This window comes from Bombus pascuorum, chromosome 8 (genome assembly GCF_905332965.1).
Source record: "Bombus pascuorum chromosome 8, iyBomPasc1.1, whole genome shotgun sequence".
Classification (NCBI taxonomy): domain Eukaryota; kingdom Metazoa; phylum Arthropoda; class Insecta; order Hymenoptera; family Apidae; genus Bombus; species Bombus pascuorum.
In genome coordinates, this window is record NC_083495.1 from 13,967,295 (window position 1) to 13,984,101 (window position 16,807).

A 16,807-nucleotide genomic window follows, 5' to 3' on the forward strand; every position below is an offset into this window, starting at 1 on the left:
ATACGTATAACATGGAAAAATATAAAATATATCCAAAACAGAAGATTAATTATAATATCTAGCAGGTGAAACAAACTTCTATTTACGTTCCGTTACTTTACTTGAGTTTGTAATACAATAGAAATATCATAGAATTATTAAAACATTATAAAATTACTATTTAAAAAAATAATGATTGGAATTACTGAATATTACAAAATTCCAGAAACAGTTTAGCGATCATAGTAATTCCAATTCCTACTACAAAAATTAAGAAACTAGAACCTATGTAATTAAAAATCCCACTCCACGTCTAAAATTCCAAATTTTCAACCTGATTCTCAGGAAACTTCTTATCCCCATCTATTTATCTTTACATTTTCCTTCCTCTATTTACGAATCAACTCTAACCTGTCCCAAGCCCTAAATTTAAAAAGGTCTACCTGAGCATATCTTTTCTCTAGATCTTTTCTATGGGTCCACCTGCGTAGGCTACGTGAGAAAAGTAACGTTGAATGGTAAGAAAATATCGTACGGTCAGATGGATCGGACGGTTGGAGCGAAAGAGGAAACTGTTCTCTGGATTATCCTTGAAACGTAATGGAACGTTTCGCAAGAAACACGTTTTCCGTGAACCGCACGCTATCGACAGATTCTGCATTACGTATGTATATGAGTGCCTGCAATGAATGTCGTGTTTTTAAATGCGGAGAGAGAATTTTAGAGACGAGTGGTCGATGATAATGACCTAATGATCGAAGGGAAGTGATGATGGAGAAAATTGTTGTCGGTGATCTTGCGAATTATGAAAAGAATGACTTGGAAATATAATTAGGATATTGTGAAGACACTACCTGTTGTAGTACTATTGTTGTTTTTTTTATGTATGTCTACAAGAAGTCAACCTTTTTCTTTTGTAGGTTTTTGTATTGTTTTTGTAAATCCTGAGGAATTTATTGTTCAAATATTTTCTAAAAATTAATAAGGATATAGAATGAGATAAAATTACAATTGTACACAAGAGATTTTCATTACCTAGCCTGTAGAAGAATAGATCTTAACTATTGAAGGTTCTTGATTTTAAATATCTTGCTCATTAAACATAAAAACTGTCAATGTTATTTCTATCTTATACCTTTCCATACATATTCGTAATTCTAGTTTATAATTACTTGAGATTAGAACTATCAAGCTCCTCAAGATAACAACGAATTACAAACTTTTTCCTTTTTATGCAATTACTAAAAATGTTGGCTTTTGTTCTCACACAAGCATGACCACAATCAATTTATTTTCAGTATATGATTTTAATTCTGTAGATATACTTTATATACTTAATATCCAGATACATATTAGAAATTAAAACATTCTAATGTTGAAAAAGCATTTAACTCTAAATTCATCTACCAAAATCGCTTCTCTGTTGAAGTTTTCTTCCATCTCCAACTCTATCCAATTATGTAAATCTCAGTTTAACTAAAAGTCTCTGGAAAGTTGATTAATTGCAACTAAAGCTTCGGTCGTTATTTGTTCAGTGGGCGGTTCGCTGGAAACATCGATTCTCTTTGAGGAAAGTGTCAGCGATTAAACTGACCTGTGTAAAAGGCAGAGGCTCCGAGGTTGCGCCGCAAGCTCCGCAAACGCTTTGCTCGACCAACGTCATGGCGAACTTCTGATGTGGCACGCAGTGTCTCGCGCTGCACATGTCTTCCGCCTCTCCGCTGGCTATGTGAAGATGTATACGCAGAAGAATGTTTTCCTGAAACAATACGTTCCCCGTAAATATGTCTCCCGTTATTATCGTATCCTCGATGATACACCGCTAGAAATAGAAGAGTCCTTGGTAATCGGCCATCGATTACTGTAATTTCAAAGCGTAAGTAACAGGATGTGCATTTCTATACTTGTTTGATGTATCACACTGTTTTTAACCGTTCAGTAAAAAACTGTAATTTTTTCTATATAAAAGAACTAGATATTTATGTAAAATCAATTTGTTGTCAGTAGCTCCTTGCGAATCTCTTAGAACAATGAATAAAGCGAATCTCTTAAAATAAACACCCATTCTATTTTCTGTGAATGTTTCGACTTGATTGGTTGAATAAATAGCTAGCGTTCATATTTTTCAAAAAAGAGAAAAAAACAGAACAAAACTTTGTGAATATGTTTTTAAAAATAAATAAATTTCTTTGCAGAAACAGAGATTAAATTTTCGACAAATAAATGATTTATATTTCGGTTCTGTTTATCATAGATAAATAGCGTAAAATAACAGCCGAATTAATGGCATTGTATGCGTGACTATTAACAAATAAAAGCTAAATATATTAATTCGAGTGGAAAATCAATATATCAAAACCCTAACCAAATGAAAGCTAAAAAGCAGTGAGTCGAAATCATAAAAAGTAACCGCGCAAGCCCATGAAGCACACGCATAGAACGTCGTATATTATCATATTCTTCTCTGCGTCATTCTTCGAGGTACTGTTGCTGGAAGAGGTATAAAGCCAGTCGTAAATTTAGGCAAATGTCAAACGGCAGCAGGTCTTGAAACGTAAGCGCTCCGTATTGGAAATTTAAAGACATAGCCAAAGATATAAGTAATGGGATGATCAGTACGGTTAAAATTCATGCGGTTCTAAATTAACTCTCAGACTCCATTTTGCAACATTTCTTACACATTGCTCGTATCGAGACTGTAAATAATAATTTTTTTTAACAACAGAATTTACAACGCGCTTTCTACTACACAAAAAGCAATCTTAATCCTTTGGTAGAAGAAAATTAGCTAGCGAGTATTAATGTTGCGAATTGCGAACAAGCAATAAGTGCATACATTTTAACGTAACTAAAATTTACACCTTTTCGTCTGTCACACGACACAATTTATGGGGCTTGTAGCTTCTAGTCGATAGTTATTTCGCATAATTACTATTTGCAGATCTACAGGTAGGTTAGGAATACACATCCCTAATCCATATAATGACATAGATAGACTAGGATGAATCTTTGTCTTTTATTTAGTTTAGTGTAAAAAGTTAAAACAATGTCATATAAAAATGTGCAATTTTTATCATTTTTGTGTATTTCAACTTCGAAACATATACTGTATCGATTGATATAATGAAAAAACTTGCATGTTAACAGTACTAACAGTACTAACAAGATCCTCTAAATGAATATGGATGTTGTATGTCTCCTTCCTATATTCGTCACGTTTGTAGGAAAAAGTGTACTTGTACTACTTCTCTATTGACATTGACTCCCTCATGCATATGTTAACGGCTTTGGTTTCGTTCTCGCAATAGGCGGATAACCATCGTTTTAGTTATTTATTCTTTCAATAGTGGATCTACTATTCGTGTTCAAATGACTGCAACAAAATAACTTTGATAGATAGATAGAACTACTCAAGTGTACCTAAACTCGTTCTCCGCAAACTCTTCTATAGCATCCTTTAATCTCCGCATAAATAAATTGGCTCGTTTCTATGCAAGTATAATTTTATTTATTTTTCTAGTCTTTCAAAAAGATGTAAAAAATTTCCAGCATATCGATACGTTTGCTAGTCCTTTTTCAATCAATTCAATTCAAGGGATTCTGTTCTTTATCACGAAAGATCTGATAATTTAATGAAATTAGAAAAAATGGAATTATTGAAATATTCGAAATTTATCGTGCGAATATTCGAAGGCCAGGGACTCTAAATCGTCAGTGTCACGATCGAATCGCTTAATTACCGCTGACCGCGAAACATAATCCAATCAGCATGGATACTTGGAAGTCTAGAACGCTCCAGATAGCTAAGTAGCATGCTCGTCGAGTCTTTACATTTATTATACCCGAGGACTGCATTCGCGACGTTACATTCATTTTATCCAGCTCCAACTGCGTGTCGACATACGCACGCGTACAAACGGCAGCCGGCTAAACGTGACTCCGGTGTAAACGAGAAAGTGAACACCAGCGAGTGTGTATTTGCTTAGGCTCACCTACGAACACGTTACGGCAATCCGCGATACCTGGCCATTGCGTATAGTACGCAGACTACGCAGACAGAGGAGAAACAGAGAGGGAAAACTGGTTTGCAGGATGGAATATTCAGGATCGTAAACCACTTGGAAAATCGAAGGAAACCGCGACACACCGGCGTGAATGTCGAAACGGAAAGATTAATGCGACTGCCAGCGTTATAGTCGCTAGTAATAGCTAATCGTTCTTATGAATGGACAAAAACAACGTGAAACGTTGCTGTAAGATTTGTAAGAAGTATCGAGGCTTTGGATATGATCATTGGTACTGGGACGTTTAGAACTGGGCTGCGCATGTTTATGCGAACTTAGATTTTCTTGAATTTTCTTTAGAATTTCTTGTTAAAGAAGTAGAATCTAAAGAAGAAATATTACGTGCACGTTCTATATGTTTCTACATATTTCAATGTTCTACAGATATGTAAATATCCGCTGTCTGTTTATCGCCAATAATCCTATTCGGAATTCATAATCTTCCAAAATCTTCATAATCGTATTACAAAAGTTAAGACACAGAAGATTAAAAAACGCCTTTCCAACGATTCCAGATTTTAAAACTTCAAAAGTGCAACGTAATCACAGCTACTTTCACCTTTCGTTTCATCCCTTAACTTTCCTTCCATATCCACCCTGAAATAAAATCCCTCCAAATCCTCCCACCTTTTTTCGTTTTCTAATTCTTTCCACGATTTGCCTCACAGACTTTCAATTACCCTCATCCCTCTAGTACATGAAATTCACCTCAAAAAGCTACGAATAACAATGACAATTTTAGTAACATTTTATTATTGATCAACATTAATTTGAAAATTGTTTCCGTATCAAAACTACGAAATATATGCTTTCCTTTTGATCTTCATACCGAAATGATTCGCATCTCCAAAGGATTAAGATCGCAAAGCGCCCGTGTACAAGTAAATTGCGAACTCGTTTCGCTTAGATTCAAACTCTCAACTCGGCTCATAGCTTAGCCTATCGCGCGCGTAACAGGCCAAAGGGAACTAGGTAATCGCCACTTACGAAACATTCCGCAGCGTCGTCCATGAATCCGAGCTGGAACCTTTGCTGGTCGAGAAAGCTCTCGGCCAGAGCGCGGCGCAGCGTGTCGGGCGGCAGCGCGCTCTCTTGCGAAAACTGCAGCTGCGAGAAAAGGTCCTGTAACAGACAAGGTGACGAACGAATTTAATGCCAACCGATCGGAAAATAGGGATTCGAGAAGGAGAGGGTGAGGGCGGTCGCTTTTGTCTTCGAGAAACACGCTCGAGAAATTGTTTAACGCGTTCAGTGATTAATGGCGTCTCTCCAATGTCTGTTTGGATCATATCGCCTTAGCCTTTCGCTAGGATATTACGCGGCACGAGCTAACGAGATATTAGTATACGTACGTTGCTATTGTGTCGTTGAAAAGAATCGTTTTATGGCTAGTCGTACTCCCATAGAGTTTTTGTGGTTGCTTGTCGAAGTGGCTCAAGGTAACAGACGTTTCACTGCTTTGGAGGATTAACGCGATGCGTGGAGGAAACGTTAGTGAATGGGTCGGAGTCGTTAGAGGATCGCGGCTAAGATGATTTTGATGTTCAATGAAGGGTTTGATGATTTAGAAGTTTTTGTATGGCTAATAAATGTGCTATTTGTATGATCCTTTATATAATGTATCTGTTTGTGTATTTTACTGTTCATTGTGATGTTATTGTTAAATGTAATTAAATTTTGTTCGCTTGGATGTGACGATCGAGGCGAATGCTTGTTGCTGTGATGATACGATAATTGAAAAGACGAATGTGCACATCAGAACCAGTGTATGACGTAATTACTTGTATGTTACTAATAAATTGTTGCATATGAGTATTGGAAAAGACCTACAAGTGAAAAATAATTGATAATTGAAAAGCTTAATGAGACAATTGTGCACATCAGAGCCAGTCTATAATGTAATTACTTGTATGTTACTAATAAATTGTTACATATGAGTATTGGAAAAGACCTACAAGTGAAAAATAATTGATAATTGAAAAGCTTAATAAAACGATTGTGCACATCAGAGCCAGTCTATGATGTAATTACTTGTATGTTACTAATAAATCGTTGCATATGAGTATTGGAAAAGACCTACATGTGAAAAATAAATAAAAAATTATCAAAGAGAGCCTGGATGATGAGTAACGCGACAACGATCGCTTGAGTAAAGTGTTACAGTATATAATTTCGTTAAATTAAATCAAGAGACGTTCTTCTTTAGACTGTAAGTATTTCAACATATTATATGACGAAGAGTTTCACTACCATTAACTCGAGTATTCAATTCTCTGGTGACATAGCGTTAAACGATGGAACATTCTGATGAATAAGAACGTTCGAGACAAGAGACCAGTCGCTTCGTGGACAGAATAGGACATGAACAGTAGCAAAGAGCCCGCCATGTGTCGCGAAGACTGTGTAAATATCTCTGTTTGTAGGACACACGTATCGCGTTACCGATGCAGAAGATGCACTGGTCACAAGGCATGAAGAAATATTGTGTAATATCGTATGAAACTTTTGCCCTGCAGCATCGGATAACAATTACGGCACAAATGTCATAAAAGTATAGGCAATGTTGTGCAACGTTATTTATAAAATTGATATCGCGACTGTGCGAACAGTATATAAATTTTATGCAAATTGATAGCAAATTTTAGAGTCTGAATTGCTAGATTGATTATGATAAAAAATTAAAATCTGTATAAAATTATTATGTGCACAAAATTAACATTTTAACATTCGTTTGTTATTCAACGCGATTTATCTTTTACAATCGAAAGTTAAAGATAATAATTAATCGTTCGAGTTGGAAATAATTTTTTAAGGAAAGAGATAAACTGTTCGTGGGTAAAGTAGGCCCTGTCAAAGAAATAAATTTTCCGCTTTTTGGTAGCCATATAAAAGACTAATTTTTTCAAGTCATTTATTATTATTCATGAATTCCACAAATTTCCATACTAAAGTAGCTTCGTTTTGGCGACAGGTTCTCCTCACCTTTCTTTCTTCCCTGTACCCTAATTTTCATACAACTTCACGGAACATTCGTACGCGTCAATTGACTGTATTCAATTATTCAAAAAGACTATGTCGATTAATTACAACATATTCTAAAATATTCTAATGACATGCGGTCGATCAATGTTGTTTCTCAAATGTCCGTATATCAAAATGTATAAGGTTGTAGATCCTAATTAGAAAGATGCTTCAATACAAATCTTAATTTAGTTTTTTAAATATCCTGAATAATATTGAAATATGCCCTTGCAACAGGACTGGAAGTTTAAAATTGCCGCGAGAAAAATTACAAATTCTATATAGTTTTTTAAAAATTCTATAGGAAAATTCTAATTAATTTTACGTCTTAAAAAAAAATAATTATATTATCACAGAGGATATATGACATATTATGCAAATACTTTACCTCACGAGAATAATTCTATTGCCACTCAGAAAACATAATACAAATACATTGTACAAATATTAATTCACGCCACCACCTTGTACTGTCAAATACTATATTACTTTCAACGCGACGTTACTGTTTCACCAGCAAAGTACGATACCAGCGTCACGAACAAACGCAGAATTGACGAAAACACAGCACCAAGTTGTTCCACCGTGGATCAAGTCCCGAATGGCGAATACAAAAGGAAACTCATAACGCCTACGCACTCTCAATTTCCCGTTACGTAAACGTATGCAAATCCCATGTATGTAAATCAGATCGGCAACCTGAACGAAATCCTCGTACTTTTAAACGATCGTACGAGCGATCCGTTTCTTTACCCTAATCAGCATATCACCTCGACATGAATGAAGGAACGAGCTAGAACCGAATTTCGAAACGTTCGCTGCGAACGTCTTCGGTCATAAAGAGTCATCAATTGCCAATTTTGGCGAACTCTTTTCCACACTATGCTTGGGTATATACGATTGAACGCGTGCAAGCCAAATAGAGTATAAGTAGGAGTACACAGTTGTTTATGGACTGAGAACGTTTATGCAAATTCGTATTTTCATGAATGCAGCTAAAGAAACTTATACGAACTAAATGAAGACTCCTTTAGATTTCTAATATTTTACTTTGGATGTCTCATCTACTTTTGCATGTTACATGCATTCTATAAATTTCTGAACATTTAAATTCGCTAGAAATTTATTATGTACTTACTTGTTATCGTTTCTCCACGACTTTCAGACTTAATATCGCTTATATATTAATCTTGATAAAGAAATTACATTTCGTAAAAATGTTGTAAAATGTAAATGATCGTGTTAAATTGCGAGATCGCGTTGCATTGTGCGTTCGTTCGTGTTTCGAGAAATATCAAAAAAATAAAAATTTCGAAACGTTGAATATTCGAATTTTAATAAATTAGGGTAGTTTCTTATTTAACGTAACACTATGGCATAGTACACCATATCTTGCCACTTTTTTCATTATTATCTTAAAACGTAGCAACAGAAATTTGCAGATTCCGATAAACAAGTCATTTCTATACCACATGTGGCATAAATTTTATAAATACGCGGTAAAAAGATTTTCATATTAGTAAACGAAGCTTTTTCTCTAGACGCGTGAGTAAGTGCGTTACGAAAAATGTTTTAGCGCTGAATATGTTAATAGCCTTTTTTGTCATGTATGTGTTGCGTATCCAAAGATGTGTTCTCTGAAAGATTGTGCAAAAATACCGCGAATAAATGGCGATTTCGCGCGAGACTATGGCAAACGAGTTAGTTTCGTAACTAATTCTCGAGCGATCGGTGGTCATACGTAGAAAGTTGGCAGTACGCACCGCTTCGGGCTGCTTGCTCAACGCGTGCAGCACTTCCAGACGCAACGACGAGAAAAATGTTAACGAAAGGAAAAAACAAAAAAGCAAACAGCGCTGCGCAACCGTGTAATAGCTGCATAGCGTAAGATTCTTTGTGAGGGATGATCGGCCGATCGATCGTTTGATTTTGGATGGAAAATGATATCTGATATGTAATAGCAGGAATCGTAAAGACTTTTCATTACGAAGTACGAAGGTAAATATATTTATAAATTGGATAGAAAGTGTTACGATCTTGATGTTTTGTATTAATTGAAACGAAAATTAATAGATTTTGTAAAAAAATTTTGTAAGCTTGATTCATAGAAACAGTAGAATTTAATCTTTATACCTTTCTTTTATTTCACAAGAAACAATTTGATATATGCACTAGGCTTTTTGTATAATAAATTTTACTTTAATTCTTCTAATCTTTGAATCGGTCTGCTACATACGAGCAAACCAATGATTCTGTTAATTATATTTCTTTAATTATTTCATTTCAATTCTATTTCACCTAGTTGATAATAGAAACAAGAACGTAATCAATATCCTATTTGCCAGAATTTCCTCCCCTGTTCTTCCCACTATCTACCAAAGATCGAATAATTGTTACAACGACTAACATCCATTAGTATGAATTATTACAACTATATCAACCAAAAATGGTTACAAATGTAGACATAAAGAATCTCTAGTATACTTTAAATACACGATAGAAACCCAATCGTCGTCATAGAAATCTTACAGAAAATCGAGTTCCAATGAATTCTACTATTGCGGTTCAAGATATTAACTATCCAAGATCCGGCACAAAACTAGTTATTAATCAAGAGAAAGCAAACCTTGTCCTTTAACTGTCACTCCTATTTGCCTCAAGGAAACTCGATGCACGCGCTATCGTCAAACCCAAAGAACCGCAAATGCCTGGTGAAATTTTTCAATGAAAGTCGTTCGATGAGTATATAGTGCCGCGAGAGGAAGACGGCGGCAATGGATGTGACACATATGGCACGACTCTGCTTACTTTGGTCGACGTAAAGACGACGATGGTCTGTCTGGACGTCCAACACGTGCATCGACAAAGGTATCGTACCTGTTGGAAGCAGGTTAGTCTGGTACGTTGAAAAAAACTAGCCCGCTCGCTGAAACTACTTTGCCGCGTCAGTGAAATCGATCAATGAAAGCGACTCTGTTCTAAGATTTATCACGTAAATTTGATTTACAGCAAATAGATGGACTAATTTCATTCGCTGTATTTCACGATATCTGAAAATTGTTTTAATTGTGATTGATCGCATAGTCTGGTTAAAACGAGTTGTTAGAGATTGACTTATAGGAAATCAATGGACTAATTTCGTTCGGAGTGCTTTTTGACACTCGAAGGTTGGTTTAATTGTGATTTATAGGTATGGGAGTGAAAGAATATTGAAAATTCTTTCTGATGCAATTTCAAAGGAACTATTGATGAGTATAATTAATAGATATCCAATGCGAGCTTGATTTACAGGAAAATGACACACTAGTTTCATTTGATGTGCTTTTTGACACTTGAAAATTATTTCAATTGAAGTTCGTAAGAGTACGAGTAGAAGAATGTTGAAAGTTACTTTTAGTGCGATTTGGAAGAAATTATCGATGAAGAGGTTGTTCGTTTAGTTTTATGAAAAGATGGCATTCGTATTTAATACTGCGTTTAGAGAATTGTATTGTATTAAAAGTAGAAATAAATAAATGCTCCCTTTTGAGTTGAAAGTTCTTACGAGTTAAGGTTTACTGATTATTCCATTTTAAATATTCCAGTTAGAAATTGTCCAATCTCTATACCAAAAATTGACGAAAGAAGACAGAATTGTGAATGGTATGGGAAATCTGCTCAAGTGCTAGGAGCGCAAGAAATCGAACGCTAACGACATTTTAAAGAGGAGCCATGTGTATTGCTTCGAATGCTTCCGTGCACAGAACCACTAATTCTTATCTTGCCAGTCTTAATGCATTTTAAAGAAAAAAAGACGTGTCCATTAACTTTCTTTAAGAAGATACAAAAAATATTGACAGATCCAGACCTAAGTTACGTGACAACATTTCCAGAATATGAATCTGTGTCGTTGGTGCGGTGAAAGAGTGATAATTTAAAAAAAAAAAAAGAATTTTTTCATGACTAGATGACTGAGTTATTAATCATTTTCTATTTCAAACTTTCTATTTCAAATGGAATTCCTAAGAAATTTACATTTCCTAGTTGTGTCATCCTTCTGGCAAATCGACAATGCATTAAGAAAATAACGATCATAAAGAAACGCAAGAGAATTGTAAGAAAATCCAAAATTTCTACGCTTTATCTTAACAAAGAAGCTTGTAAATTTGCATATTTTGATCTTCAACTATCAACAGGATAAAAGTCGAAACTAATTTTAGTTTTTTTCCAAAAAGTGGTGACAAAGTAATGTACTGGATCTTTCAAGGAAATGTTGCGTTAATTATACGATTTAGCATACTTTTCGTAGATCGTTCAACTCGATGTTGGATGGAGTGTCCTCCCTTTCCATGCCACTGTCTTCCTCCTCTTCTTTCGCCGCTTCTTCAACTTCGACCTTTGCCACCACCTCGTCCTTCTTTTCGTGATCGAGCGACGTCGGCGTCGCCGACGCGTCCTGGCGAACTTTTATCCACTTCAACATTTTCTTCCGCAATATCTCTCGACCGCAGAAACTGGCTACAAGTGTCTTCGTTTCATCTTAAAACGTCACCTCTTGAAATCATTTCGAATCTACTCGTCTCATCTTTTACTAAACGATGCTCAAGGAGCTGCTTCGCTTCGATATTCTTCCAGAAATCCTTTGAGATTAATTATACTTTCTTCTGCGATGTTCAGTCCGTAAAACGAAACGTGATCTTCGTCGTTTCATTTTATAGTCACCTTTTTTAAAATTCACTAGGTCTATTTTCTTTAGTCACTTCTTTAGAATGTTCACACATTCTTTAGTTGAATATATTATACGTTCTTTAAATTGCGTTATATTCGTTCAAACATTTAATAGTAATTGTTTTTCTCATTTAGTCACTTCTCACTTTTATTCCACACATTCATACAGTTTTTTAAATTGCTTTTCAATTATTATTTTCTTCTACAACCTTCTAACTGTCGTATGTGTCGCGTAAATAATAAATCTTCGAGGTATATCGAAATTGAAAAAGTTGTTTTTTTGCCAGTAAAACCTACACGATTGTCTCTGCTAAAAAAATTTGCTGGGACTCAACGCACAGTCAACGAAATTCTTCTAAAGTTCGCAAAGCACACGGAATCACGTAACGGTGAAAACACACCCAGCGCGGAATTGCGTTTGAAAATCGAGATAAGAGCGACGTTCGAGGCGAGTGTCATGTCTCTACGACTGGTCACGAGCAAATACAAATTCTCACTCTGCCGGGTTCCTCTCTCTGATCCTCTCGCGGAGAGATAGTTCTGTTTGCAGTGTCTACACGCGCGATTCGTTAGTTCGCTTAATCCGCTCGTTGCACTTGCCACGCAGGACCTTCTCTTCCTTTTGTGTCCCTCGTCGATCCCTTTTTTCCTCACGATTCCGATAACACCTTGTAATTCTTCCTATTGACTTTCTACCTCTCTTCTAATGTTATTATAGTTTACAGCAACACAAGATATATATATATATATATAAAAATTTCACGTTGAAAATAAAATTCAAGTTTCATTAAAACTCACACTTTTTAAATATTTTTGATATCACTTTAGTAATCTTCTTTAGTAATCTTTAGTTTAGTATCGACTTACTGCAATTTTTCGCTCAATGTGATCAAGATTTTTACTTACGATGGGTATTATCTTAATCTTTTTAGTATTTCCTATTTTATAAATTGATATATTTAAATTAAGATCGATTTGATACAACTTAATTATATTTTTTATTCTTCAAATAATTTTAATACTATTTTAGCTTCTTCAGCGTCTCTCTTTCAATTAAAAATGACTTACTGCGACGTTTCGAGTAATTCAATTATTAATTTTCCATCTTTTACAAATATTTCGAGTATTATTTTACTTTCCCTGATATTTCTTACTTTACCATCGTTCCATAAGTTAAGAATGATTTCGGGACAACTTAATCAAAATTCCCACTCCTCGACTGTTCTCAACGCTACTCCTCGCTAGTAGCTCTCAATTTAGTATCACTCTATAAATCAATGTGTTTGCTGGAAAATTTGGAACGATTTAACCTTCTACTACGTGTGGGCCAATGTATCAAGCGATATTTAAATTATCGGATACGATATTGACGAGAATATCCGTAGCCGTTGAATGGCACGAGGCTGGTGTTTTTTACGGAAACAAAGACAAGAAAGAAACGCTTTTACGGACGGGAAATAGGTGGCCACGTCGTGAAAGGGAGCCCGGTAGATGATCCTCCGCGAATATCCAAGGAGGATTCGTATCCAGCAATTGCATGCCGGATGTACCGAGGGAGAACCCGTTGCCAGACGAGTCGTAGACTCGATTAAAAACATAAACTCGTTTGGCAAGTGAAGTCACCGCTTCGATCTACGAAGCTTAGTGGTCTTTCACACTCTGAATAAATCCCGCATAGCTTCTTTCCCCTTTAGCTTGGGAACTTTTCTTCCAAGATAAATATTCTTCGAGGGAGCGTGGTAGATTCTCTTTGATAAAACTGTTTCTCCGCTCACGATAATACGATGTTTAATAATTTTGCATTTTTTTTCTAATTGAATACAGAAAATCATCGAGTATTGTATTCGTAATAACGAGGAAGCGTTTTAGAATATTCTACCTGACTCGGTAGGAAACCTCTCTTCCGGGCGTTAACGACTCGTTGCGTCTCTCCCCCGATTCGTTCGTTCCACTTCAGCGTGCCACGTGCTCCGTTCCTTCTCCGACATGGTTTCTTCAAATTTCTTGATGGCACGTCTCGATCAACACTCGAGAATTCATAGATTTATAAGAAAAACCTGTATTAGGTACCCAGCTATTTATGTTCTCTTCGAATGTAAATTCCCCTTGATGAAACTTAAGGACGATGATAAACGTCTACAACTCGATCAATAATCTCAGATCCACAGATTCTTGAGAATAATTATTAACGTACTAGATATCTGTCTGTCAATCTTCTCAAACATAAAGAGCAATCTACATCTTTTTTCAAATACAAATTCTCCTTAATAGAAATTAGAGAAGTCAATTTCGCTTTACAATCTTTATAAAAGATTCCTGGATAGACGTGTAAAGCCCAGAAAAGATTTTAAGAAGCCAGTTTTACGGTTAACGTTTCAATCCTGCTGTCTCTTAGCTGCGACGCATCAGCCTCGCTCTAAACAATCTAAGACGCACTTGGCAGCGATCAAGCTACTTGTCCAAGAAATCTCCGGCTTTCCTTCGTTCTCGTCAAACCACAGAAAAATCACTGCCTCCGTTAAGATGCAGCCGACCCAGCTCACGTAAACACTATGAAACCACGATCAACGGTAACTTGTTCCTTCGCCAACCTCTACAAAACATCCACTCTGCCATTACAAAGATCCATATAACAACATCAACTTCTCCGAAGACGTTTTTTTAAATTCAATAGTCTTTTGCACGTTGAAACTTCCTTTTTATCCTTCATCGAGGAGTAACCGAAGCAACTCGCGATAGGATGAACGCACCGTATCAACATTCCACGCTACAACCCTCTTCCATGCAATGGATTTTTACATTCGCCAATCTTTCACGCGTTGAAATTTCGTTTTTATACTTCATTGAAGAAAATAACCGAAACAACCCGCGATACGAAGGAAGCACAATACCAACGTTTGACGCTTCAACACTCTTCTATTCGATGTTTGCAGTATATGGAATATACGTTTGGATATCGCGAGGGTTGACGTTAAAGATCGAGGAATCGTGTTGAATCGGGCGGAAAGGTTCGATCGCGTCGAGAAACGTGGAGGACGAACACGAGACTACCTGCACGCGGCACCGTGCGCTCGTACCTGAAAGCAGCGGCTCGCACTGTGCCGGAGAACAACTCCCACCCTTCGTTTCGTCTTTCTTCCTCTTGTTTCTCGCCACGCTGGCCCCTCTTCTTTCCCCTACCGACGACACGGGCCCTACATAGATCCGAGAAGCCAATGACGTCACCTGGTTAGCTGTCCTACGTTCACCAACCTGGTCGACCGTCGGCCCAACCAGGACTGTATTCCTGAGGCTCTTCGGTGGCCTCTTTTCTCCAGATTTGTGCTCCTTTCGAGAGATGGCTCGATGATTCGACAATTCTTGTTTCAACGATTCCTTTCGTAATTAATATTTCGCTAAGAGATTTTGGAATTGTTCGAGCGATGGTTTGATTATTAAAAAATTCTGCAAAAGATGGTTCGATGATTGGATAATTTTTATTCGAAGCACTTTTACTCTTTTTTGTTTGCTTTTTAATATTTTAAAGAGTTTGGTAAACTTCCGGATCGGTGAACTATTGACAATAGTTTTCACGTATCCGTTCTGAATTATTTAGTTTCTGAATTGGTTTAAAGATTGGAGGATTTTTAGCTGGATGAAAGAAGGACTTTAGAGAGATAGAATTTTGAATAGATCGGTTGTTGTTGAATTCGGGGATTATTTAAGTTTGGGTTTGTTTAAATTTGCGTTGAATAAGCAAAGAATTATTATCTCTCATTGCGTTTTATTGGCATTTCACTTAATCGAAGTTTTCAAAATGCGAAAAGCAGGTAGTAAAATTGTTTTGTCAAAGAAAAAAGTTAATAAAAGGAGAATGAATTTGTAATAAAATTCTGTAGTGACCTGTGTCTGTACAACGATGATTCGTATCGGAGAATATTGTAGGGCCAGGACATGTGTTTAAAAAGGGGGCTGGGAACAGGTGTTGCTGCGAAGGTTAGATCAAAGGATGAGCTCTAAAACACAGACAGAATCAAGCTAAATTTTCAAAAATTCAAGCAAGTACTTTATCTAACTGGTATACTAAATAGAAAATATTCCCAGTATAAATTTTACAAAAATGAAAAGTAATCTAACTCTTCACCAAGGAAATGGAACAGCAAAGTGATTCTTGGCAAACATGTACGATTTAGGTAACTAAAACTAAACCTGAAGAATTACATCATCGGAGAAAGTTCTAATCACCGAGGCGTTGTTATCAAGGTACATAAAACACGCTGACACAATTCCTTATCTACCACGCGTAACCTACACGTGCAAAGAACAAATAAATCCAGCTCTTGGACAATTAAGTAATCCCCTTTATAAATCCCTAAAACAACTATTCCGACCAACATGAACTATACTATCAAAGAGTACCTATTCTTCCAAGAATTTTTAAACTACATTATCCTTATCCACTTCGATAATGCTTTAAGTACAAAAAATATTATTTAATAGCCGGTAATCCTAACCAAAGGAAAAGAAGCCATCACGTTGAGAACTATCATCGTTATGTTCCTTTAAGTTTTATTCCTATTACCCCATTTTCATATCCAAACAATGAATTCTAGTATTATTAACGCAAAGACTTCGTAACTCCCTGAACAGGGCAGAATATCGCCCTATCAAACGTTCATACGTTCGTAATATAAAATTACTATATGATTAAGAAAATCTGAGCAGTTTGCTTGCAACATTTATGCAAATGTAATATGACATTTAGTTCTAGATAACGACAGAGACGTGCAAAAAAGGAGACGACTCGCCCCGTTGGGCCAGGCAGTTTATTTGCATGAGAGAGCAAGCTCTGTGCTCCAGCTTCTACACGACCACGCGTTGAAATTACTCTGTACGCCCCTGCCTGCGGTCCACCGCTCCACTCGTAGAACTACTCCAGTCACGAGGAACGGTTCCGTGTGGTCTTGAAGGTGTACGTGAATCGTACGAGAATACGAGAGGCCCGTACTACGAGTACTGGGACAAAAGCCAGTTCTACGTATCCAGGCCCCGATGTA

At 36.4% G+C, this 16,807-nt stretch overlaps 1 protein-coding gene and 1 long non-coding RNA gene across 6 annotated transcripts in view; one reads left to right on the top strand and one right to left on the bottom strand.

The window, feature by feature from the left end:
* The window catches only part of LOC132909865 (uncharacterized), a 133,898-nt gene that overhangs the window by 12,662 nt on the left and 104,429 nt on the right, over positions 1 to 16,807 (bottom strand). For 4 of the 5 annotated variants that reach the window (XM_060965009.1, XM_060965010.1, XM_060965008.1 and 1 more), the window contains 2 exons: positions 5,031 to 5,165; positions 1,574 to 1,738 (listed from right to left, as the gene is read on the bottom strand). In XM_060965009.1, the coding sequence (XP_060820992.1) occupies positions 1,574 to 1,738; positions 5,031 to 5,165 (300 nt within the window). Of the gene's footprint in view, positions 1 to 1,573; positions 1,739 to 5,030; positions 5,166 to 11,343; positions 11,864 to 16,807 lie in introns of those variants that run through there. The other variant, XM_060965011.1, reaches the window with a different exon arrangement.
* Positions 328 to 2,310, top strand: LOC132909923 (uncharacterized). The gene is made up of 2 exons (XR_009658645.1): positions 328 to 643; positions 1,515 to 2,310. It is a non-coding gene; the product is annotated as an uncharacterized LOC132909923 (long non-coding RNA).